This window comes from Ictalurus punctatus, chromosome 1 (assembly GCF_001660625.3).
Source record: "Ictalurus punctatus breed USDA103 chromosome 1, Coco_2.0, whole genome shotgun sequence".
Classification (NCBI taxonomy): domain Eukaryota; kingdom Metazoa; phylum Chordata; class Actinopteri; order Siluriformes; family Ictaluridae; genus Ictalurus; species Ictalurus punctatus.
Window position 1 is genome coordinate 4,305,260 of NC_030416.2, and position 27,753 is coordinate 4,333,012.

Sequence of the window (27,753 nt, forward strand, 5' to 3'; positions counted from 1 at the left end):
TCTACAGAGATAAAAAAAAATAAAAAATACTAATAAAAAAAAGAAATTATTATTTAAAAAAAAAAAAAGAAGGGAAGAGAAACTGTAAGTCCTACCAAATTGCTGTATGTGGACTCGACCTCACAGGTAAACTCTTTTACATTCTTAAGGTTTGCTCTATAGAAACTATAGGTTATATGATTAATTAAATGTCTAGAGATTTGGCACACATTTTGAACCTTTTCTGTCTGTGCACGAGAATACATATTCATTTGATTTTCATAACATGTTAAATTGATTAAAACTTTGAAAGTTATAGAGGGTGTAAAAAGAATATATATATATATATTACACACACAGTGAGGGAAAGAAAGTATTTGATCCCCTGCTGATTTTGTACGTTTGCCCACTGACAAAGAAATGATCAGTCTATAATTTTAACGGTAGATTTATTTGAACAGTGAGAGACAGAATAACAACAAGAAAATCCAGAAAAACGCATGTCAAAAATGTTATAAATTGATTTGCATTTTAATGAGGGAAATATGTATTTGACCCCTCTGCAAAACATGACTTAGTACTTGGTGGCAAAACCCTTGTTGGCAATCACAGAGGTCAGACGTTTCTTGTAGTTGGCCACCAGGTTCGCACACCTCAGGAGAGATTTTGTCCCACTCCTCTTTGCAGATCTTCTCCAAGTCATTAAGGTTTCGAGGCTGACGTTTGGCAACTCGAACCTTCAGCTCCCTCCACAGATTTTCTATGGGATTAAGGTCTGGAGACTGGCTAGGCCACTCCAGGACCTTAATGTGCTTCTTCTTGAGCTACTCCTTTGTTGCCTTGGCCATGTGTTTTGGGTCATTGTCATGCTGGAATACCAATCCACGACCCATTTTCAATGCCCTGGCTGAGGGAAGGAGGTTCTCACCCAAGATTTGATGGTACATGGCCCCGTCCATCGTCCCTTTGATGCGGTGAAGTTGTCCTGTCCCCTTAGCAGAAAAACACCCCCAAAGCATAATGTTTCCACCTCCGGGTTTGACGGTGGGGATGGTGTTCTTGGGGTCATAGGCAGCATTCCTCCTCCTCCAAACACGGCGAGTTCAGTTGATGACAAAGAGCTCCATTTTGGTCTCATCTGACCACAACACTTTCAGTTGTCCTCTGAATCATTCAGATGTTCATTGGCAAACTTCAGATGGGCATGTACATGTGCTTTCTTGAGCAGGGGACCTTGCGGGCGCTGCAGGATTTCAGTCCTTCACGGCGTAGTGTGTTACCAATTGTTTTCTTGGTGACTATGGTCCCAGCTGCCTTGAGATCACTGACAAGATCCTCCCGTGTAGTTCTGGGCTGATTCCTCACTGTTCTCATGATCGTTGCAACTCCACGAGGTGAGATCTTGCATGGAGCCCCAGGCCGAGGGAGATTGACAGTTCTTTTGTGTTTCTTCCATTTGCGAATAATCGCACCAACTCTTGTCACCTTCTCACCAAGCTGCTTGGAATGGTCTTGTAGCCCATTCCAGACTTGTGTAGGTCTACAATCTTGTCTCTGACATCCTTGGAGAGCTCTTTGGTCTTGGCCATGGTGGAGAGTTTGGAATCTGATTGATTGATTGATTCTGTGGACAGGTGTCTTTTATACAGGTAACAAGCTGAGATTAGTAGCACTCCCTTTAAGAGTGTGCTCCTAATCTCAGCTCATTACCTGTATTAAAGACACCTAGGAGCCAGAAATCTTTCTGATTGAGAGGGGGTCAAATACTTATTTCCCTCATTAAAATGCAAATCAATTTATAACATTTTTGACATGCGTTTTTCTGGATTTTCTTGTTGTTATTCTGTCTCTCACTGTTCAAATAAACCTACCATTAAAATTATAGACTGCTCATTTCTTTGTCAGTGGGCAAACGTACAAAATCAGCAGGGGATCAAATACTTTTTTCCATCACTGTATATATGTATATAAATATGGGGAAAGCATGTAGCAAAGCACATCCTGAGACACATGCTATGGTATGTAAAGGGTGCTCATATGTTGATCCTAATATCACATTTATTCGTGTGAATTATGGGGAAGGATGTTTGAACCAATATGATGTATGGGTTAAGGAACACGCTTTCCCAGAAAAAGGTAGTTTTAGTCTCAGACAGTTAGAACAACAGAAATTTAATTTGGAGACAAAGGAGAGAGAGATATTCCTAAAATTAAAACAAAGAGCGAAGTGCACTTTTTGGCTGACTGGAAAACATTCGCTGAATAGCAGAGTGAGGCACATAAAAGAGAGAAAAAAATGTCTGGCAGGACCCTCATCTATTTCTCAGTGTGCTAAATTGCAGAAAGCCGATCACGACCTGGACTCCGCCCCACCACAACGCCCACAGCCAGTAAGGAGGGAGGAACCTGCAGTTTCAGAGGCACCTCCTGACGATGAAGTGGCCCAGCCTACGCCATTCCATCCCAACCTGTCAGAACTGAGCCACCAACCCCCACCTTACTAAGCTCCAGCTGTCCTATCTTCACCAGTGGCGTTACACACAAGATCCCAAGTGAAGGGACCAACAACATTGCTGCCTGAGGGCTTCAGACCAACAAAATCGGACAGAGAAGGGACAATGCACGCCGTGGTAAATGCCCCAATGCTAGAAGTGGCCGGAGAAGGAGGCACTATGCTAGTTCACAGACCCTGGACATTGGAAGACATCAGGAGCAGCATGACGCATCTGCCGGCACTCCGCGAAGTAGGAGGACTAAAGTTTGGGGATGAACTTCAGATATTCTGCAGAGAATTCATGAACTACGACGACTGCTCATGGCAAAACTTGGCATGGACTGGGTCAAGGTTTAATGTGAATTCAGAGAGAACGATGCCCACCTGATCAACCCACAGTAGGATGATTAAGTCAACACAAGGTACACAGCACAAATTGCGGCACTCCAGCAGAGGCTGACGAACACCTTTCCTGTGCGATTGGACATGACAAAAATGGCAAAGTGTAAACAACAAGACTCAGAGACTGTATCACAGTACCTGTCCAGGGTCACTGAGATCCATGATGCAAACTCAGGCTTGGAGAAACCTAACGCTTTGGCAGATGGGCAGGCGGCCATCACAGCATGGGAGGCACATCTCAAAAACAGCTTTATGAATGGCATGAAACCAGAAATTGCCGCTATATTCAAACAACAATGTATCACCTGGGACACCGGAAGCCTCACACAAGTTGAAAGGTATGCAATCCATGCGGAGAAGCTCTTACGAGAGGCAAAGGAAAGAAAGATGGAGAGGAGAGGAAAACCAAAAGTACGCAGACGAGGAAGACCCGGCCGTCAGGGTTATGGACCAGGATTAAATTGTTACAACTGCTGAAAAGTTGGACATTTTGCAGGAGACTATCCAGAGCTGATGCGAACTGACAGGCGGAGCTAAGGGAAGGGTGAGGCACCTGGGAATAGAAGAGGTGACATCAGACACCCAAACTATCAGTTAGCTCACAAAGAATAGGAATATATGAACACACCCACATCCAACATTAGTCAGACTGACAATTCAAAAATGTCTGAACCAGTCATGACCCTTAACCTTTTTAAAGTATAATTGCCTCTCCTTTTACACAGTTACCATGTATATCTCTTGTAGTTAATGGGCAAAGTGTCACATTTTTGGTAGCTTTAGGAGCAACATATTCAGTAATAAAACACTGCAAATTAAAAGAATCATGGGTGTGATGGGACATTCAGTATTAGAACGTTTCTCTGAACCGTTAGTTTGTGAATGTGAAAATGGGAAAAGAGTAACCCACCAATTCCTAGTTTTGTCCTCATGTCCAGTCAATCTACTGGGCAGGGACTTAATGTGTGTTTTACACTTAAATTTGATGTCCCCACCTCAGGGAGTAACAATAACTGATGACCAATCTTTGGGAACTCCATTTGTTAAAGAAACAGAGCAGTGTCAATGGCCCATGCTTAACAAGCCTAGAGCCTGTGCTCGTTTGTTGACGATGGCACATGATAAGATAAAGGACAACTATGTTAATTTTATGCTGTCCTCTGCCCTTCATTACACAGTGCAAGTGCATGTAGGAAAAGACTTTAATTTTGAGAAAGAATAGTTTATGGATATCCCAGAAAGTGAAGAAGGGGCGGCTGTGGCTCAGTTGGGGCGGCTGTGGTTCAGGTGGTAGAGCGGGTTGTCTGCTAACTGTAGGGTTGGCGGTTCGATTCCCGGCCCACATGACTCCACATGCCGAAGTGTCCTTGGGCAAGACACTGAACCCAAGTTCAGTTTAGTGCCTTGCATGGCAGCTCTGCTACCATTGGTGTGAATGAGACACAGTGTAAAGCGCTTTGGATAAAAGCACTATATAAGTGTGCCATTTGAAAAGCTGTACCTGTATATTGGTGTGACAAATTTAGTGCATGTTCAGTCAAATTGAGTGACACACAGTTGCATGCATTTTTGTCCCAGAATCAGCGCCTCGCGTCTCATTAGTCAAAATAAAGAACGAACAGTAGAAAAACGTGGGACTGTGGGTCAGATTATGTGAGAGTGGGAAAATTACAGATTGGGAACAGAAACCCACATCCAACATGTGTCCGAGACTGGGAGTTTATAAAAAATTCTTTCAGGAAATGTGCAAGGTTAATATGTCATGACAAGGAAATGTTTCTGAACCTTGGGACAAGAGCTACACCCCTAGAGATACACCCACAATTGAAAAAGGTGCCTCTCAGGCTGTGGGCCCAAGGGAAACATGACATAGGCCTGATTAGAAGTGCACCACCAGTCGTGATCCGCTGCATGATCTAAAGTCCGGAGAGTGGGCCGTGATCAAGGACTTCTGCAGGACCAGGTGGAACAAGCCACAATGGACTGGGCCATTCTATATCCTTTTTGTCACTCACTCCGTGGTAAAGGCCAGCCAGAGAGCCATGTGGATGCATGCGAGCCACTGCAGGAGGGTGCCAGAGCTGAGCACTGAGCTGGAGAAGACGGGACTGCAATAGGAGAACTAGACCATAATTCTCCATCAAGAGGCCTCTAGGAGGACCTACGCTCACGAGCAACAATCTGCATATACACACCCACACACATTACGCACTACACCCCGACACATTAACACACCAATTCCATGCGACTCCACGATAGACAGTCTTAAGTGATATCTAGTAGCCTGCGAAAGCACATGTAGTCTTTGGAGAAAATGTTGATGACACGGAAACTGTACTCTTAGGAGGACTGAACTTCATTAGTGCATACTATATAGCCATGTGACCAGGACAAAGGTTAGACAACGTGACTTTGCTACCGCACCTCTTATGCCCCAAAGCTCCCTGACCACAGACTACAGTTGCAGACTAGACACAAATCCTTAGATGTCGACCTGCACATCCACTCATACATACAAACCTATTCCTAATCGTGCACCCTTCTCCTGGTACAGGTGGTATCTCTTAGTAAGCCCTTTCATAGAAATAAACTCACAAATCACTGGGACCATCCAGCCATCCATCTTCTACCGCTTACTCCTTCTTCAGGGTCGCGGGGGAACCTGGAGCCAATCCGAGGGAGCATCGGGCACAAGGAGGGGTACACCCTGGACAGGGTGCCAGTCCATTGCAGGGCACAATCACATACACACTCACACACCCATTCAGACACTATGGACACTTTAGACACACCAATCAGCCTACCATGCATTTCTTTGGACTGGGGGAGGAAACCGGAGTACCCGGAGGAAACCCCCGAGGCACGTTCTGTATCGCCTTTTGTCATAAGAATCATTGCCAACAGTGCTACCCACACAACGTCACACGTCCCCTTGTCACGCAGACACATAATGGTTATTCTATCATTGAACACATGCGGTCTGCGATACGTAACCCTCCACAGACTAGCGAGATGGGGTTTGATTGGCTGAACTCAGTACTCGGGGCATGGGGCTCATGGATATTAACCATCTGTGTACCAATAGGTGCAAAAATTCTTCTTGTCTTGCTCATTTTGCCTTGTATTGTTGCTCTCGTTCGGAGCAGTCTCTCACGCTCGTTGAAATCACTAATGACCAAACGCTGACGTTGACAAAGACTGAGTACAGATTCTCCCAGCGACAATGATGATGACGACCCATTGACATCCATTTCACATCTATTGTAAATATGCATTTGACCATGACGATTCTCATTTCACTATAAAATAAGCTTGCTTGACTACAGGATACTTTATATCCGCAGAAACAGCCTTAGTGCCTTCATTATGTCTGTATCATGCTGAATTCAGTTTAACCGTGAAAGGATTCTGAAGTTCTGATGTATTCACAGCAAAGTAATTTCTCTGTTAATTTTAGTTATCATATTTTGTAATGATAAAATGGGGGAAATGAGAGGGAAATTACTCATTTTCACTTTGTAATAAGTTTGTTCTTGCTCATGTTCATCTGAGGATAACGCCTAAGAAGGCCATGTCATGTCACTGAGATCAGTACAGAATGTTTATCTGCTTACAGAGACACAAACATGTTCTTCTGTTCAAGGTTCGCCTGTACAAGATCCTAAAACAAACTGTTTGAACTGCCTCAAACTGCTTCTTATCGGTACGCAGAATTATGTCATGCTCTGCTTTTCATATATATAGTAGTGGTTTAATCCAAGGCCTTCAGAGCGCTCTCATTATTCTCTCCTGCTTTATTCTATCCTGTATTAACCATCTTTCTGTAACAAACCTTTTTACCTTCAGAGGACGAGTCTGCGAGTGTTGTCTAATTTCCACGACAAAACACACACACATACACAGTAGAGACACAACATAGGGGCAGTGGTGACTCAGTGGTTAAATGCTCTGGGTTACTGATCAGAAGGTCAGGAGTTCAAGCCCCAGCACTGCCAAGCTACCACTGTTGGGCCCTTGAGCAAGGCCCTTAACTCTCTACTGCTCAGTTGTATAAATGAGATAAATGTAAATCACTCTGGATAAGGGCATCTGCCAAATTTCCATAAATGTGATATAATATAATATATATTACCTAGTGCAGGCCTAATGACATTCATTTTTAAAACTTTTTTTTTTTTTGTTACTTAGGTTTAGGTTAAGGTTAGTGATAGGTGTAAGTTCCTTACAAGAATAGCAAGACAAAGATGTGTGTGTGTGCGTGTGTGTGTGTGAGTGACACACAGACCCACCTGAGGCCTGCACTTCAGTGACGTACTGCAGCAGCTCCTGGCCCTGGTGGATGGCTTGGAACGTCAGGTTGTTCATAGTCAGCGCTTTCTCTGCGTGCTGCTGAAGCCTCTGCTCAGCCACAGTCAACTCCTCAGTGTCAAACTCCCTGAGCTGCTGAGACAACTCATCACTCCACGACTCCAGGTCCGAGATCACCTATAAACACACACGTGCGCACACACACACACACAAACACACACAGAAACAATGGTCAAGGCCAAAATGAGCATCAGGATCCTAATTACAGTCTCCCAGTCTCCTCTATAACATTCTGTGAGTGTGTGTGTGTGTGTGTGTGTGTGTGCATGTAGATTAGATTACATTCCACTGCTATTAAGCTATTCAGCTGTAGTGACGGTAATTAGGAGTGTGTATCTTTCCTTCTGAGACACTACTTACGTGACTTCAGTATGCGATCAAATGTACAAAAGATGCATTTTACACGAAGCCACACCTTCATGAAACACAAAGAAGACACACCTCCTGCATTCTGACTCAGACACAGAGGCCATGCCTCCTTCACGTTGACTGACACACACTGAAGCCACACCTCTTTCAAAGGCTAAATGAGATAAGGGCCACACCTCCGTAATTTCGACACAGCCACTGAAGCCACACCTTCTTCACTTTGAATGACACACACTGAAGCCACACCTCTTTCATAGGCTAGCTGAGATAAGGGTCACACCTCCTTCATTTCAACAGCCAGTGAAGCCACACCTCCTTCACTTTGAAAGTCACAGTTTTGAAAGCCACGCCTCCCTCACTCCCAGTATGTAAGTATGAAATTAGGGCGGCCATGATGATTAAGACTGGATTGCACAGACCTTTACACCACAAGATGGCGATATAGGGTTAGATGGAAAAAAAACCTGTAATGGTCAAGATTCATGTCTTTTTATTTTATAAATAGCAAACATGTAACTTCATGTTAAACCAACACGGCAGCGTGCTAACAGCCAGTTGTTACCATTATGTTTAACAACATAAACTCAGCCAGCTGTCCCATTGCCAAACTTTTTTGGCTCACACACACACACACAAACACACCTCTCTATCTCCTGAAACACACTGTCACACTCTTCTTTTCTAAATCAGCTTGAACGCCTTTGGGTTACAAATCATCCGAGCATTGCGCAACGACGGCGCCGTTGCTAACATGTAACGCATGACAGGTACAGATTTACAACACAACACACTCCAGCGCACAAATCTTGCTCTGCCTGGAAGAACATTACCTCATACATGAGTCCCACATCTTTGTGTCTTCTCTTCCTTGGTGTGTTAAGTTTAATGCAGCGGTTGGACGCAGGAGCAGGAGCCAGGAAGAACGTGAGCAAAGGGAGCGTTTAAGGACACACAAACACACACACACACACACACACACACACACACACACCCTGGTGCGTCCCACCCAGCTGTTCAGATGTTCAGGCTTCAGGTACTGCAGGAAAACGTTTTCACCTTCTGGTTCATGACTCAGAAGTGGCTCCCATTATCTCGTCGATGACTTGGTCGCTCTGGCTATGAGCTTGCTTATGAGAATGATAGTGCTGGGTATTAGGTGACATTAACCGAGCCACTAACAAGCAGCGCGCTTTATCGGAATCAGGTTCCACTAGATCAGGTGTCATGCGCGATACTGAAAAGATCCTAGACTCACTTTGGCTAACATTCATCATTTACCTTTATTTTATTTTACCTTAAATTTAAGGCATGATTTTATTTATATATATATATATATATATATATATATATATATATATATATATATATACACACACACATTATATATATATATATATATATATATATATATATATATATATATATATATATATATATATATATATATATATCCCACATCCGATTTAGAACCTCGTGGTACTGTAACTGTCGACACTCGATATGTATTTTTAAAATAAAATACAAAATAATACAACGTGCTGGATCAAGTGCTATTCTCAAAAGCCGCTGAGCGATGATAGTGGAAGCCATTTTGTTCAGTGAAACCAAATTTGCATCGATTAATGCGATAATACGGGACTTGGACTATTTGTTCGCAATATGCAAGACTCCCCAGATGTTCATTTGAGTGCTTGCCATCTTCTCAGATTAAAGATGTTGCGTCCTCTTGAACCCTGGTTTCGAGATTTGTAAAGAAGAATCTTCTTTACTTCCTGCTCTCGAAAAAGAAAACCCCAATAAAGCTGTGTGATTTTCAGCTAGTGGTTTGAGAAGGAACTCACGTCGATGGCGTCCCTCTCGAAGATGCGCAGCTGGAGGAAGAGCTCCAGCTTGATCTTCCGCTCCTGAAAGAGCTCCTCCATGCGAGCCTGAGCCTCATCCAGCTGCTGCAGCACGCTTTCGATGTGCGCCATCGAGCTGTTGTGCGGCGTTTTATTACTGGAGATCGCAGAGTCTCTGTAGGGGAGGAAATGGCACGTGGTGAAAGTCTACTGTGAGAGTATCTAGGATGTATAAAAAAAATATATATATATATCCTAACCAATGAAATCATCCGGAACATAGGCATATTTATTATATTCCTTTTATTAGACTGCATAGATTATGTCTCAAGTCCGCTATACAAGTCCCGGTGGATGAGCTGTTACTATGGAAACTATGACGTCTATATAAACCCGTGTTCTGCCTTACAGTCGGCACTACGTTTATCAACCAATCAGAATCGAGAATTCAACAGATCTGTGGTACGACTTTAACAGATGACGCCGCATGCCTGCTTTCAAACTCCAGTTTCCACTGCATTTCTGTACCTGAGCTGCTGAATGAGCTCCTCTCCCTCTTTGATGACATTGACAGTGAACTGCAGCGTGGTCTGCTGCTGCTGCCCGAAGCGCTTGATCAGATCCTGCACGGCCTCCACCGACTCAGCGTACACGTCATCCAACAGCTCCTTCTGCAGCTCCTCCAACCACGTCCATAGCTGAAATTAACATAAATGAATTAATAAATAATAAAAAACATTCCAGTCATTTAAAAAGATTTGAGAACTTTAGGAGTCAGTAAATTGGCTTCGAGTAAACTGATAAGAATCCAGGTACAGGAGCAGATAGCCTCAGCCTCAGATGCTCCGCCTGTAAGCCATGGAGTGTCTGATATCTTTTGTGCACTTTTCTGTCACCAAGCTTCAGGATCTGATTATCTGAACACCATGACATGATGACCTTTTTTCGAAGCATAATGGTTCACCGAATACGAAAAATGTATTAAACAGTTCGTGGTGAGTAAATGATGATCATGAAATACACCAAAGGTCAGAGGTTTTGGGGCAGTGGTGGTTTGGCGGTTGAGGCTCTGGGTTACTGATCAGAAGATTGCGGGTTCAAGCCCCAGCACTGCCAAGCTGCCACTGTTGGGCCCTTGAGCAAGGCCCTTAACCCTCTCTGCTCCAGGGGGCGCTGTATCATGGCTGACCCTGCGCTCTGACCCCAACTTCCTGTCATGCTGGGGTATATGAAGAAAAGAATTTTACTGTGCTTTAACGTATATATAATATAATATATAATAAAGACTCATTATGTTGATGGAATTGCATCTTACTGAGAAAGTAGATGGTTCTCTCGAAAGGTAGAAGTTGACTTGTGAGACCAGGAAACAGTCAACAAGATTGAGCAATGACAAAATATCATTTCTCTGAGCTTGTTGCTCTGGGCATCAACTCAAAAGATAAGCACACAGTGAAGGCAACTATGAGAGTTTTATTTAGCAAGTTGAACTGTGTATTGAAAGGCACAGCTATTCAAGCATAAAAGGAAGTTGAAAACGAATGGATGTTGGACGGGAGCAACGATAAAGCATCACTGTAGAAGATACTTTGATGCCTTAAAACGTTTTTTTTTTTTTTTTTTTTTTTTTTGCCAAATCCAGAAGCTTTAAAATGGTCTGACAGATTCAAAGATATAAAAAGGCAGACGAGGTAGAAGAGATGGGAGGGAAACTCAGCTTTCCTGGTGCTGGTGCCATCTGCCTTTACTGGCACACCAAGGAAAGTGGAGCTCAAATCCCAGCAAGTCTGGCGATAGCTTTTTTCCCCATCTTCCCTTATTCCATTTCCATCTCAACCGCTCACAATGGCTGACCCACAGTCACACATGAACTGGAAGCCGGCGCTAGTCTCTATCCCGCAGATAGCAGATGGCTAACCTCGCGCCATATGGGCACATTAAGATAAGTGTTATTTTATGCTATTTACTATGGCATCACTTACGATACACAATTATCTCCGCTAATGCACGCGGACTGTGAACACAAACAAGGGCAAGAGTCCAGTGTCTATCAACACGCCAATAGACTCCAATGGATTTCAGTTTCACAATGGGAGATTTCGGCTCTGCGATTGGAGCAAGCTACACTAGAAATGGTAGTATAATAGTGACGCAGGAAGCTGTCAAATTGTCCATATCAAAGAGGAACTTGATCCACCCCAAATAAACCGTCTTATTAATGGACGTCAATAAATGTCTCGGGACAGAAAGAAGTTTTCCACCAAAATATAGGACAAAAATTGGGATTTGAGAAGTTGTTTCTAAAACACAAAACTATCAGAGAGAACCTAATTACTTCAAAGTCTAAGCCAGGATACAACATTTGTGCAGGACTGGCTTTTGAACCGCAGCACAAACGCACCTCTTTGCCGTGAGTATGGAAGGCCACGGACATGTCTAGCAGGACTTTTCTCTGCTCCACACGCCTCACAAAGTCCTGGATCCGGTCTTGTAACTGGTGGGCAGCCTGGTAGATCTCCTCCGGGTCGCACTCGCCAGTCTGGGCCAGCTGTTCGGCCGCCTCCAGCAGCTTATCGGCATTAGTGTACGTGTTCTGAAAGAGATCCAAACAGGCTCAAGTTGATAAGAAAAAAAAACAATCAAGCTTTTAATGGGACCTCATTGACTTCCCTAAATTTTCCTCTTGGCTGCATTCCCATCACCTTCTTAAAAGTCATTGTTACTTTATTAGTTCTAGTGAAGTTTGTTAGGAAAGCCCCAAAGGAATCTATCCGACATGAGCACGGAAACTGAATGAAATTCTTCTTTCATCTATGACATAGGACGTAACTGTTACTGTGAACTTAAATTGGCAAGACAGTCACGCGGTGTCAAGAGCTTTCTATTTCTATAGACATGTCACAACTGTAGCCTGCCATTGGAGTATTACAGGTTTTAGGCAATGATGGTAGAACAGAAACCTGAGCTGTACTATGAAATAAAATAAATAAATAAATAAGTAAATACACAGTCAAATAGCTAACTTGAAAGCAAAACGTATGCACCGTTGCGTGTCTTCCGCAGAGATTGAACTACTGAGCCACTGAAACTACAATGACTTTGACGTAACAACTCCAAGGGTGCCAATACTTAAATCTTAGTTAGATTAGGGAAGATGTTTGTGGGCAAACTTTGCCACATGAATTCAATAACACATGAGGAATTGCGTATTGGTGTGTCCCATGTAGTGAGCGCACGCAGTGATGTGAAAAGAGCGATCGCTACGTGTGATTGGATCACGCACTGCCTCGGGGTACAGTCAGGTAGCGATTCCGCAATGAATGCGGTTGACCAATCGGTGGGATGCACTAGAACTAGCTCCTCCCACACGTTAGGCTCGAGGGCAACAAGGGCAACAAAATTCAACATGGGTGCTTGAGTCAATCAAAGGAAATGCAAAAGACAAAGCAACACAGTGGCATTGCAGTTGATTTACAGAGCCACACGTTGTTGTTTGGTGGGAGGGACGCTTAAGTGACTATATAAAAAAAAAATTAAAAATTTTAAATGGTGTTAACGTTTGCCATATGCCCTCTTGCATATATGTTTAAAGCCATAAAGTTGGTAGATATTGTAGGATTTGGAAAAATAGTATCATGATGTAATTTGTCATGACAGGAGGACGAATAAAAGTGACCATAATTCCTCTACTCAGTGCTTTTTAAGTAGAAGGTGGCTGTTGTTCTTCTCCTCACCTGCGCCACCTCTTCGAAATCTTCATGGCGTTTCTGCAAAGCCCGTGCTCGGTGCAGGGACTTCCCCACGCCCGTGTGCTTACTGAGGAATGCCTCACCGTGATTCTCGATCCAGTCCAGCACCTGAGAAATGAAAGAAGTGGAAGATGAAAGAAGAAGAAGAAGAAGAACCACAAGGGGGCTCTTGTGAGCAAAATGAGCCACTTCACACTTGCAGTGAAGTCTCGGTCCGTCTAGTTCGGTGGGGTTAGATTTCAGACGGCATCGTTTTAAACCCACGAGACGCACAGTCTGGGATCTTTATGGACTCGTAAAGCTGCATACCGTATCACAGACGAGCACCGTGTGTGGAAATTTGTGTTGTATTTAAGAAGGAGTTATGCTCTTACCACTAAGAGGTCTCCGAAAAAGCACTAAGAGGTTCTTTAACCTTTTACTAAGGAGTTCCTCAGCAAAGTCGACAACGGCGTGTACTGTGATGTGGCCCGCCATGAAGCGGAGTTACTCTTACCATCCTGATTTTCCGATCACAATACCTTTTTGAAATCTTTGTCTTTAAAGACACGTTACCACTACATCGTTTCAGGTTTATTATTATTATTACAAAAGAATCTGCTTTAAGAACCTATAGTACTTTTAGCCTTTTGTGAATACAGCCCTATTCGTTATAGAACCTTTAATCTACCTCATCGTGGCATATGGCGTTCTGAACGTTTCCATGTGTATGTGCATGGTGTATTAATATGAAAGAAGCGATGCAGGCCATTTGCTGTACAGATGTGTCGCATGGGGGACCACTTTCGTCTGCATTATTTTATGGGGCATACCCTTGATTTAATGAGCCTACCGAACAAGGTTACCATGGTAACCTTTATGGTGCACACATATGTGTTTGGGCGGGACAGAAGGAGTGAAAGGAAGTGATCCAGTAGCTATCATTACGTCTACCTGAGGGGTTTGCTAAAAACGGAGAGGATTTTCCATGCAGGAAGCTCATGAGCTGCTTTGATGATTTACCCTGTATCCCATACATACAGTCTCGTTATTCCACACACGCCAGAGCGAGCATGAAGAGTCTGGTCCTGCTAGATAAGTAAAAGAAATACAGTTTTGTTAATTCAAGAGCCTCCTGGGGCGTTGTGACGAGAATCTAAAATCTAGTGACAGTCATACAGAGAGAATAGAATTGAATTAAAAAGAAAATAGCTAGAGAAAGCACAAAAAAGGATATCAGAACATTACATATTTAGGCTGTTGCCATTACCCTGGCAAACACAGTACGCAGTTTGGAACCCAGCCTTAAATTCTCATCGAATGTTTATTAATTGCTTCTCTTGCAACCGATGCATGTTGTGGAATATTCTTCGGCGAGCAACTATCGATGGAATTTTTCTACCACCGAGTCTGTAATTCCCAAATTCCTGAATGCGTAAGTACTGACCGGGCTACAGTCAGCGCAATGAATATACACGACTTGGTCCTGATTGCACCCAGGCTTGGTACACAGGACGATGGCGTACCTGTTGGACATCTTGTTGGAAGACGCATAGTTGCAGGCGCTGGTGCAGGCGGAGTTTGCGGTGCTGCCAGACGTTCTCCAGCTGCCGCTGGTGGTGCAGCACCTCGTGGATGATGTCCAGGACATGGTTCACTGCCTTGGAGTAGTTGACCGATGCTGTTAATGAATCAGCGCTGCCTTGAGTCAAAGGGCGCTGGAGTTTGTCCAACAGGGCTTTCCCGTCTTGACTCACCTGTGGAAAGAGGGTTTAAAATGTGATTCCTACAATAAGCCTGATATGGTGTACCTTGTGTTTTCGAATAAAATTTTAGAAAAAAAAAACATTTCAGGAAAAACAAAAAGAAAGAAAAACATACAATAACCTGGTTGCATAAATGTGCACACTGCTTATTTATTGGTAAGAGTCTACCACCATCGAATTTTCGTTTTCCAGATCTCTTATCAAAATGCACCTAAGCACAGCCCTCTTCAAGTCATTCCACAGCTTCCCTCTATTTTGACTCGAGCTTTAATCCCTGCTAAAGGGAAGCAGTCGCATGGCACGACGCTTCCACCAACATGCTTCACCGTGGCTACGGTGTATTGTGGGTGGCACGCTGTCTTGTTTTTCTTCAGGAGCTTGAGATCCTGTACATGCTTTGTTGCAAGCTCTTTGAGGAGCATGGCTTCAGCAGTGGGATGAAACCAAGAAGATGTCAATCATTGTTTGGGGTTTATCAGAATCCCTTCACTGATCATTACTTTTGAACACGTTCAGAACTAAAAAGAACACTGGACAGTTCACAAGCGACAGCAGTAGCAACACAGCCACAAGAGACAAGCTACAAGCGTCATGACCGACTTATACTGTAGTTGTGATGGTAGGGTCAGACTTGAACTAGCACAACCAGTAATTAAAAAAAAAAGAATAAAATGAAATAAACACATTGTCTAATAGAGGGTGAGAGAAGATAATAAAAATCGGTACCTCTGAGTAAGCAGCTGTGATGTGTTCGTAGAGACCTTGGTGGTGGTGAATGGTATCTTCCAGGTCCTGTAGCTCTGAGGGGAGTTCACCTTCACCACATGCCTTACACCATGACTCTACATTATTCAGGTACTGGGAAAGAGGATATGCAAAATGATCACTATTATCAACGTACAAAAGAAAAACCACACTGCCACTCAAACGTTCTTGAACCTAGGAAAGGGGACTAAATAACTGAGCACAAAACGAATTATGTTGAGAATGTTTGCCAGTAACAACAACAACAACAACAAAGGATATTTGGCTGAAACCTTGGGTGAAAACAGTGCTTTGTTATGAAAAATTTAATATCCGATCACGATAAAAAGCAAAGATCCATCCATCCATCTAGCTGAGACGCATACGTCTAATATATGAAAGCCTATCTTTTCTTCTTCTTTTTAAAAAAAAAAAAAAAAGGGAAGCAGAAGAACAAAGAGCACATCAACTTAATTACGGTGCTGAAAACAAGCAATTATCGTTCAAAGACTATGATAAAAGAGATCAGATAGCGTTGCTCTTTTTTTTCTCTCTTTCGCCATCTCTATCTGGAGCTTATAACACACAAGCTTGGGGTTTTTTTTCCTTTTTTTTTTTTTTTTTTTTTTACACTTTTGTACAAACATACAGTTATAAGAAAATATTTCCTCTTTACATACATGAAGATTTCTCTAAACTACATCAATTATTACAGAATTATTGCATTTTATTATTGTCTTGTAAAGAAGTGCAAAAGTTTGCACACCCTTAAGACAAAATGAAGACAAAAGAAATGCAATTTATACCAACAGTCCTTTTAAGTTTCACAGGTGTTCAAAACAAGAAGATATTTTGCATATTTCTTTCTTGATGTGATATAAATATTTTGGTTTGCCCACCCCTCATGGCAAGAAAGCAGGAGACTTACAACCAAACATTTATTTCTCGTTTTTGTTTTGTTTGTTTGTTTGTTTTGTCTTGTTTTAGAGTTTTGTCTGGAATTCTGACTAGTAAAAAATGTAATGTAGATATCAGCGATGTGAATTCCTACTAATTAACTGAATTGCAGCGATACGTAATTACATTTATTTATTAGTATAAATTGAATTGCGGATATGACAGACTTCAATGCAAGTCAAAAGATTATGAATAGTCAAAATTTTATTATTTTCGGTATAAATTTTGATTACTAAAACTACCATTCTGCAGGGGTGTCCAAAACATCTCTGTACATAGGAAGAAATGAACACTTTTTTAGCAAAATGTCTTCCAAAATGTTTCATACTTAGTTTATATTATATATTTTTTTCAGGTAGCCTTTAAGAAAGCCTTGGACGAAAGAAGAACGTATTGAAATCGTTCTCATGGCTGGATCGGGAAACTGTCGCAAGGTTGCGATGGGCTTTAACAGGGAACATGGCGAGCACATCACACATGACACTGCTGCCAAACTTATTAACAAATTCATAAAGACTGGAAGTGTTGCGGACCAACCGAGGAGTGGACGTCCACGAACATCCCCTGCTGAAGACGCAACCAACGTGGTGCTGGCATACATAGTCCCCTATGTATGGAGACTTTTGGGACACCCTGCAGTACGAGTAAAAATATAATTCTGACTAGTTAAAATTAAATTACAGATATACAGTGAGGGAAAAAAGTATTTGATCCCCTGCTGATTTTGTACGTTTGCCCACTGACAAAGAAATGATCAGTCTATAATTTTAATGGTAGATTTATTTGAACAGTGAGAGACAGAATAACAACAAAAAAATCCAGAAAAACGCACGTCAAAAATGTTATAAATTGATTTGCATTTTAATGAGGGAAATAAGTATTTGACCCCTCTGCAAAACATGACTTAGTACTTGGTTTAAAAACCCTTGTTGGCAATCACAGAGGTCAGACGTTTCTTGTAGTTGGCCACCAGGTTTGCACACATCTCAGGAGGGATTTTGTCCCACTCCTCTTTGCAGATCTTCTCCAAATCATTAAGGTTTCGAGGCTGACGTTTGGCAACTCGAACCTTCAGCTCTCTCCACAGATTTTCTATGGGATTAAGGTCTGGAGACTGGCTAGGCCACTCCAGGACCTTAATGTGCTTCTTCTTGAGCCACTCCTTTGTTGCCTTGGCCGTGTGTTTTGGGTCATTGTCATGCTGGAATATCCATCCACGACCCATTTTCAATGCCCTGTCTGAGGGAAGGAGGTTTTCACCCAAGATTTGACGGTACATGGCCCCGTCCATCGTCCCTTTGATGCGGTGAAGTTGTCCTGTCCCCTTAGCAGAAAAAAAAAACCAAAGCATAATGTTTCCACCTCCATGTTTGACGGTGAGGATGGTGTTCTTGGGGTCATAGGCAGCATTCATCCTCCTCCAAACACGGCGAGTGGAGATGATGCCAAAGAGCTCCATTTTGGTCTCATCTGACCACAACACTTTCACCCAGTTGTCCTCTGAATCATTCAGATGTTCAGTGGCAAACTTCAGACGGGCATGTATATGTGCTTTCTTGAGCAGCGGACCTTGCGCGTGCTGCAGGATTTCAGTCCTTCACAGCGTAGTGTGTTACCAATTGTTTTCTTGGTGACTATGGTCCCAGCTGCCTTGAGATCATTGACAAGATCCTACCGCGTAGTTCTGGGCTGATTCCTCACTGTTCTCATGATCAATGCAACTCCACGAGGTGAGATCTTGCATGGAGCCCCAGGCCGAGGGAGATTGACAGTTCTTTTGTGCTTCTTCCATTTGCGAATAATCGCACCAACTGTTGTCCCCTTCTCACCAAGCTGCTTGGCAATGGTCTTGTAGCCCATTCCAGACTTGTGTAGGTCTATAATCCTGTCCCTGACATCCTTGGAGAGCTCTTTGCTCTTGGCCATGGTGGAGAGTTTGGAATCTGATTGATTGATTGCTTCTGTGGACAGGTGTCTTTTATACAGGTAACAAACTGATATTAGGAGCACTCCCTTTAAGAGTGTGCTCCTAATCTCAGCTCGTTACCTGTATAAAAGACACCTGGGAGCCAGAAATCTTTCTGATTGAGAGGGGGTCAAATACTTTTTTCCCTCATTAAAATGCAAATTAATTTATAAAATTTTTGACGTGCGTTTTTCTGGATTTTTTTGTTGTTATTCTGTCTCTCACTGTTCAAATACAACTACCATTAAAATTATAGACTGATCATTTCTTTGTCAGTGGGCAAACGTAAAAAATCAGCAGGGGATCAAATACTTTTTTCCCTCACTGTATTGAATTCAAATTCTAACTAATGACATTTTTTACTGCTAAACATTATGCCTTGTTAAAATTTTAAAAGCATTAAAAGCCACAAATTCATTTTAATTGTGGATATATTGGGGGGGGGGGGGGGGGGGGGGGGGGGGGGGGGGGGTTACAAACTTTTAAGCCTAAGAAGTGCTTTAATACAGTAATTACCCCTATGAGGTGCCAACTATGCTAACAAGAAAATCAAAGCAGGCATAGAGGTAGAAAAAAACAGAATTTTTACAAAATCCTAGCATATGTCAGTGGATGAGACAGCATTTTTTTTATCTTTTATTTATTTTTATTTTTTAAGATGTTCACCAAGCAACCATAAGGAGACAGTGAGGGGGAAAAAATCCAGAACTTAAAAATAAGCACTTAGTTTCTATTGGCTCAAAAATTCCAGTTCATGTCTTTCTCAACCAGTGTCCTTTGCCTTCAGTGAATTTTTAGCTGAAAAAATATAATAAACAGTATATCTTGGCACCTCTGAATCTTTGCCATTAACAATTCCTAGTTTTCTACAAACTAGCTCAGGTTTTTCTTGCCTTATATTAGTCCAATGTATGTAAATGCTGCACTGAAAATCCTAACAACTTGTAATTATGTAAATGTATATATGCGCTACCTGGTCTGCTTTCTGGTGGAAGCTGGCTGACATCTCCAGCATGGCGCTTCTCTCATCGAGCGCTGAAGCGAAGGCCTTCCACTCTCGCTCGAGCTGCGCTGAGAGCTGCTGGATCTGCATTGTAGCGTAGTGACCACCCTCCAGGAGCCGCTTGCCCACTGCTACGATGCGGCTGATGTTCACGTATACGTTCTGCACAGAAACACAAGACACACACACACTCCTGAATTTCAACTGGATTTTTTTTTTTGGTTCTCATTGCTTAAAAAGTTTTCCATCTCATCCTTTCTGTTGGTTCTCCATTTATTGCTTTGATCTGGTATGAGTTCTGTCCTTATGTGCAAAATATACTGTCACCTATTTTGACATTTTATCAGGAGCACATATAGCTAGAGATCGACCGATAATCGGTTTTACCGATATTTTTCCAGATAGTTAAGCATTTTTCCATAATCGGATATCGGTTTTGTAATACCTGATCCACCGATAAACGCCATCTTGTGGGCGTTTTGAGAATTGCGTGCAGGACTGCCATTGATTTAACATAGTCATTAATGCACAAATTAATGAGAAATAGAGACAAACTCATGGAGTCACATAATCTGTTTACCTCACAAAGCTTTTATTTAAAAAAAAAAAAAAAAAAAAAAAAAAAAAGACACTTTAGTAACAGTGCACTATATTTTTCATTTTTTGCACCCTTTCAGACCCCTCTATTCATTGGTGTATAAATTAGAGGGTTTTTTGTATACACAGAGCAAGTTAAATTGACAGGATTGTTATAAATAAAACAGTTTGTTCAGTTCAGTGTTGTTGTTGACATTGTCTGAAACAGAAGTAAAACAATAAATAAACATTGGTTCTGCATATTGGTTATGGGGTACATAAACATGCAAATAATCGGGATCGGCATTGGTTATAAAAACATCTATATCGGTCGATCTATACATGTAGCTACTTGAAGCAACAGGAAATTTACATAATCTGTGGTCCTTAAACCTTAATCAGCTTTAGATAGCAGCAGATCGAGTGTGTGACCTTCTTCACTTGGTTAGTGTTCAGCCATCTTTAACCATAGCCAGCTGATATAAATGAGCTAGCGTGGCTAAACCCGCCTTCTGTTCAAAATACGGCTCAATTTTAGGCATCCACTTCAATATAGTTTTTATTTAAGCTAATGTTTTCTTTCTCGATATTTCACTCTTTTCTTTTTCCAAAATGCATTTGAAGGAGAAACTAAGTGCTTTGGCAACTATTTGTCTTATCTGCAATTTCAAGCCCTGATTTGTTCAATTCCAACCAAACAAATTAAAAGTAAAGGCTAAATAAATATCCCCTGCGTGTCTCACTTACCAAAACACTCCGATGTTAAATTAATTTGGCTGGCCGTGTGTGTGTGCATACACATACACACATGCATCATGTGAATTCGATAGTTTTATTTTTGGCGTCATCTTCGACACAAATAATCGAAATCAGGATAGACTGATAAAGGGCTATTAAAATTAAATAATGCTACATTTATCAGCGTTATTGGGTTGAAAAAAATGGTTTAAATACTTACAAGTTAACTGAATCAAATAGCTTTGATAGTTGTGTTTTGAAATGAGAAAACGTTCATCTTATATACGAATCATTTGAGACTATGTTCAGTCATTTTCAACCTATCACTAATGACATTTTGGCCAAAATTTCACAAGATAATGTTCTCCGATAGGCCAGATTAGATCTAGAAATATGACCATAGATGTGTGTACATCGCACTCCCACTGTTCTCGCACCCCCCCACCCCCAAACGAATGATTACAAATTGAAATAGTGCCAAAAGCATAGCGTAATATAAGGTATTTCTATATTTTAGAGAAGGCAATACTGTTTTCTATATAAAGTGCTTCACTATTTCCTAACAAATGTCCATCAAGAGGACAGGTCTGGCTATTAAGTCAGGTGAGCAGACAATCACTTTCCGAATACATCAAGCACCTCCCTAGAGTCTGGCTATTAATAATATGGGATTTAGCAGGAGCTTTGACTTTGCTCGTGTGATGAAGATGCTTGAGCAGAACCTTAACAACGTGCTTTGTGGAACCATGTCATCATCTTGTTCTGATGGACAACAACAAAAGACATGCTTTCAACTATTAATACATTCATGCTTTCAACTATTACTACACTCTCAGGGAAAAACGTTTTTCCTCAAGGGTACTTTAAATAAGGAAATTTTTGAATAGCATATAAGAGATAACCCTTTAAGATGGCAAATTCTTGTCCTCTACACAAAATGTGATTGACAGCAAATAGCTGAAGAACTTTCTATCATGAATGTCCTTGGTTTCAGGCTGTTCTCAAAAGCACCTGACAAAGTTTATCAAGAGCATTTATACATTCATTTGTATAATGAATTTTTTTTTTTTTTTTTAAAGAAGGAATGCATACATACAATACATCTAAGAATGCTTTCCATGCAAATTAAAAGGTGTTAAAAAATTGTTTGGTTTCTTCATTTTAAAATGTGTAATGCAGTAAATGTTTAGAAAAGAACATTCAGGAAATAAATGTGACAAACTCTAGTGCATACATGTTCAGGTGTTCTTCAGATTTGGTCAGAATTAAAATCAAGTATACTCTAATAAGTATAGATCGTATTTGACCTGACAGCTGTTGCTCCACCTTAACCTCTAAAACAGGAGTTCTTTCTCACACGCTCTCAGACACAGACTGAAGGGTAACCGCTCTAACCACGGCTCCTTCTGGGCTCTACCACATCTGATACATAACAGGCCAGGAAGGGAAACTCTGTAAGAAGTTCAGAATTCGTCACTGGTTCTTTGTTTTGTAACTCATAAACATGTGCCAACATTGCGCATACGAAAATTGTAGTGGGCAGAAAGAATAAACAGAATCTTACCATAAAAACCTTAGCGTACTCTATGTTGACAGGGCAGCTCTATGTGAACAGATTAAATGATTTTTAAAAATGAACTGAAATTTAAATGCAGTCTGAAAATTAGGATTTATAAGCAACAAGCTTACTTTATAACATTTTTACAAAATTAAAAGTCCATGTCCAGTATACAGTCCAGTTCACATTCATGTTATATGGCACATAATAATAAACTGTCCACAACTGTAGTGAAAGATACAATATTTACTGTTGATCAACTCACTTATTTGTAGACTTTGTAATTCTAGGTATGTAATTCCAGGTATTAAAAAGAACTCTTCACACTTTTATCACTGAAATAAATCTCTCTCTATCTATCTATCTATCTATCTATCTATCTATCTATCTATCTATCTATCTATCTATCTATCTATCAACAAAAAAGTCCACCCAAATAGGAACACAACATAATATTATACATGTTGTGCATTATTGTAGCTTAGACACGATAGCCAGAACGACCTGACTGTTTAAACAGAAATGCAAAACACTTGCTAGCTATTTATACCTTAGATGTGCACCAAGCAACAGTAAGAAAATTGCAAGGTGAAAGGCTGACTCCTCCATTTTTTTAAATGAACATATAAAAGAGATCACAGTTTTTTAACTTGTTTTCTATTCCCTACAAGGGAAAAAAAGTCAGAGTTCACATAAATAAAGTCAGAGCAAAGCTAAAGTAATCTCTACCAGAAGCAAATGCATCCATTACATCTTTTTCTGCCAGGTGAATTTTTTTCATGTTTTTTGTCTGACTGCTGCAATAGCTGAAAAACAGAAAGGCATAGTTTTCTCCTGTATCTAATGCTATGGATAAAGGGTTTTCTTTCCGAAAGCAAAAAACTAGTTATCTAGTCACCAACTAAAAAATGACCAGTAAATTAACAACAACAACAGTGTTTAATTTGAGTCCTGGTATTAAATGTCACTGGATATTGTACAGTAAATTATCAGCACTATTTGACCTAGGACTGAAGTGTCAATTCTACTTTATATGCCATTTAATGTCCTCTTTGCCAGATAAGTGCAGATTCCAAGTAAGGAGATACCATAGCAATTCTGTAATACTTGGTTGTACAGTTGTATCTTAAATAATTTACATCACTCAATCCCTAATGCACATGTAATGATAGCATGTGTGGGAGATCTGGTTACCACAGTGTTATCTCAGACCGGGGTAATCACCCAGCCCAAGGGCATTTGAGAGAATCAATACAATGAATGCTCAGACCTGTGCCTGGTGGGATATTTTGATTGGTCTGGGTGGAACTGACTGACAAGGTACAACCAAATAATCACTTTGACATGTGCTTTAATTCCACACACATGCAGGATTCTCGGAAGCTTTATTAATGGTGCCTAACTTTAAATCTTTGGGATTCCACTTCAAAGTTACTAGCACCAATTTTCTACATTTCTAGAGTTTATATAGATGGCAGCTACATTTTAGAGCAAAATAAATAAACAGCTGGAACAAAGGACGGACCTGTACTTGGCATATAAATCAGTTAATATGATGCACAACAATATTCAACATTGGGTGAACAGCAAAACAAGCCCTGTATGTTAACTGCTAGCTTGCTTTATGTTTGTAGGTTACTTAGTTTGCAATGTGAGTCTGCTAGTGTATATATATATATATATATATATATATATATATATATATATGTACAGTCCCACCACCATGCTTGACTGTAGGCAAGACACACTTGTCTTTGTACTCCTCACCTGGTTGCTGCCACACACGCTTGACACCATCTGAACAAATTAGGTTATTTTGGACTCATCAGACCACAGGACATGGTTCCAGTAATCCATGTCCTCAGTCTGCATGTCTTCAGCAAACTGTTTGCGGGCTTTCTTGTGCATCATCTTTAGAAGAGGCTTCCTTCTGGGACGACAGACCTGCAGACCAATTTGATGCAGTGTGCGACGTATGGTCTGAGCACTGACAGGCTGACCCCCACCCCTTCAACCTCTGCAGCAATGCTGGCAGAACTCATACGTCTATTTCCCAAAGACAACCTCTGGATATGACACTGAGCACATGCACTCAACTTCTTTGGTGGACCATGGCGAGGCCTGTTCTGAGTGGAGCCTGTTCTGAGTGGAACCTGTCCTGTTAAACCGCTGTATGGTCTTGGCCACCGTGCTGCAGCTCAGTGTCAGAGTCTTGGCAATCTTCTTATAGCCTAGGCCATCTTTATGTAGAGCAACAATTCTTTTTTTTCAGATCCTCAGAGAGTTATTTGACATGAGGTGCCACGTTGAACTACCAGTGACCAATATGAGGGAGTGTGAGGCCGATGACACCAAATTTAACACACCTGCTCCCCATTCACACCTGAGACCTTGTAACACTGTCACATGACACCGGGGAGGGAAAATGGCTAATTGGGCCCAATTTGGACATTTTCACTTAGGGGTGTACTCACTTTTGTTGCCAGACTTTTGTATACACACATACATACATACACACAAACACATAGGTAAGGTACATATTTGGCCAAAGAAGAATGTTGAATTTATAGTGGCTCAGAGAGAGAGCATTTGCTCTGCACCCTCCGTGTGTTCTTAATTTGCCATCACAATTCCACAATTCACACTCATTTCTTATCTTGTTTTATATAATTTTTTTTAGTTATTATTATTTAAAAAAGGGCTGGTCTTTTAGTGGACTGTACAGCAGTGTATGCATGGTCTTACCTTTACTCAACTATTATTACTCACATCATCAAATCCCCAAAACGCCTCCCTCACTTCACAGGACACGTCCCTTCACGCCACATAACGCAAAATGACAATGATCTGGGCTTTGTTCATGACATCCGTTGTCTCGTCTACTTCTACAGCAACAAATTGGGTTGCATTAATCTCCTTTTTTATATCATTTCTAATCACATCACTTATTGCTTCAATTAAATCGTTCTGAATTCTGTTTGATAAGCCAGAAAACACAGAGGATGTCTCCAAATGTCTAGCTAACCTATCATCTTTCTCAGCAAAAGCATGTAATAGTTCTACATAGCTGCCACGATTAGAAGAGGTCATACTCTCATCGTTAGCACGAAATGCTAATTGCTGTTTGGCTAGGAAGCAAGTTGCATTAATGAGGTCTTTTAAAATCTCTCAGTTTTCCTTTACCTTAGCATTGTGGACGCTAATATTTAGTCTCCGCTGTTCGTTCAAAGCCAAATCTATCCCACAATGCCATTAGTCAGTAATACATGAAGAGGAACAATAGCGGAACAAGCCCGTATGCTCACGCACGCCCCAGAGGTACTGGCTGCCTCCCCCCCAGCTTCTTCACTGCAGCGTTATGTCAGATCTTCAAGACTAATAATTTATACACATACGTGAAATACATGACCTAGACTATGGAATGTGAGGACATATAATAAAAGTGTGTACAAACATTACATTGGTGACATACAGAGAGACCAAATGCACGTGGTCAAGTTGAGCAAAAAAAATGAGCAGCTTAATCCAGTTTGTGATGGATTGCGCAATCCGAGAGGAGGCTCAGCTCATCGCTGCCTCCCTTCGTGTCTTTCCCCCATATTTGAAAAGGAAAATACACAAATTCAGTGATATTGACCATAAAAATCATTGGAATGATTGAAATCATACAATAATTACATTTCTATCACAGATCAGGAGAAATATTTATTTATTTATTTTAATCATTATTTGTTTTTTACATTTGCACTGCCTCCCCTGACCGCACGTCACTGATACATATATTACATACAGTACTCGATTCAAGCCCTAGACTAGATTTTGTTCAAAGCATGTGGGCTCACATCTTTAAAACACTGATGTATTTCATTTTCATAATGAAGTCCAGACATTTGGCAAATCATGTTTGACATGCTTGAAAACTATGGAACCACCACGCATAACATTTCTAGATTAATGGGAAATTCAGACAGAACGAGTCCACTGTAAGGAAGGAGGTCTTGCATAACCTTCTGGCAAAACCAAATATATCACATTACACCCTCAGAGCCATGCCAAGAAAGCAAGCTCTTTTATGGAGTAAAAAAATAATAAATAAATAAACACTCAGTGACAGTGAAGCAAACTGATTCCTATAGAGCTCTGATATTTTTATGCCTAGAAACCTTTGAAGAGTAAAAAAAAAAATAAAAATCATTTAAAGTGGCCCATGCATGAGAGATCACAGAGATTTAGTCTTTCTTGAAAAATGAATAAATACATAAAATACACTCTCAGCAAGGAACACCTGTACACCTGCTCATTCATGGAGTTATCAAATCAACCACTCATGTGGCAGAAGCATAATGCACAAAATTATGCAGATACATGAAACCCCAGAATAGTTCAGAATAGCAAAATGTGATTTTTGACTTTTATATGGTTGTTAGTGCCAAATGAGCTGGTATTTCAAAAACTGCTGAACTCCTGGGACTTTCATGCACAACAGTCTCAAAATTCTATACAGAATGGTGTGAGATACAAACAAACCAACAAACAAACAAAAAACCTCACCATCTCATCTTGTTGATAAGAGAGAAGAATGACCGGATTGGTTTGAGCTGATAGGAAGGCTATGGTAATTCAAAGAACCCCTCTTTACAAACGTGGTGAGCAGAAAAGTATCTCAGAATGCACAACACTTCGAACTTTGAGGCCAACAGCAGAAGACCACTCCTGTCAAACAAGAACAGGAATCTGAGGCACGGAGGGCACAGGCTTACCAAAACTGGAGATTGGAAAGATGTCGCCTGGTCTGATGAATAGTAATTTCTGCTGCGACATGCATATGGTTGGGTCAGAATTTGGCATCAAAACAAAATGAATCAATGGACCTCAATCTCCTTGTGTCAATAGGCCATGCTGGTGGTGGTGGTAGTTTAAGGGTGCAAGCAATGCTTTCTTGTAACGCATCGCTTGAATGCCACAACCTATATGAGTTTGGCTGCTGACCATGTGCATCACTTTATGGTCACAACTTCCCCCTTTATATAATAGACACTTCCAGAATACGCCATGTCACAAAGCACAAGTCCTCTCAAACCGCTTCCATTAACATGACAATGTACTTTAACGGTCTTACCAGTTGCCAGATCTGAAACCAATAGAGAACCTTGTGGATGTGGTAGAATAGGAGACTCGCAGCATGAATGTGTAGCTAACAAATCTGCAGCAATTATGTCATGCAATCACGTCAACATAGTTTCCAAGAATGTTTCCAAGACCTT

General features: G+C 41.2%; 1 protein-coding gene across 5 annotated transcripts in view; it reads right to left on the reverse strand.

Moving 5' to 3' along the window:
• Positions 1 to 27,753, reverse strand: part of triob (trio Rho guanine nucleotide exchange factor b) — a 132,211-nt gene that overhangs the window by 55,550 nt on the left and 48,908 nt on the right. For all 5 annotated transcript variants that reach the window (XM_053679489.1, XM_053679483.1, XM_053679486.1 and 2 more), the window contains 8 exons: positions 19,588 to 19,779; positions 15,674 to 15,805; positions 14,708 to 14,938; positions 13,188 to 13,310; positions 11,855 to 12,046; positions 9,982 to 10,151; positions 9,454 to 9,628; positions 7,165 to 7,360 (listed from right to left, as the gene is read on the reverse strand). In XM_053679489.1, the coding sequence (XP_053535464.1) occupies positions 7,165 to 7,360; positions 9,454 to 9,628; positions 9,982 to 10,151; positions 11,855 to 12,046; positions 13,188 to 13,310; positions 14,708 to 14,938; positions 15,674 to 15,805; positions 19,588 to 19,779 (1,411 nt within the window). The remainder of the gene's footprint in view (positions 1 to 7,164; positions 7,361 to 9,453; positions 9,629 to 9,981; positions 10,152 to 11,854; positions 12,047 to 13,187; positions 13,311 to 14,707; positions 14,939 to 15,673; positions 15,806 to 19,587; positions 19,780 to 27,753) is intronic.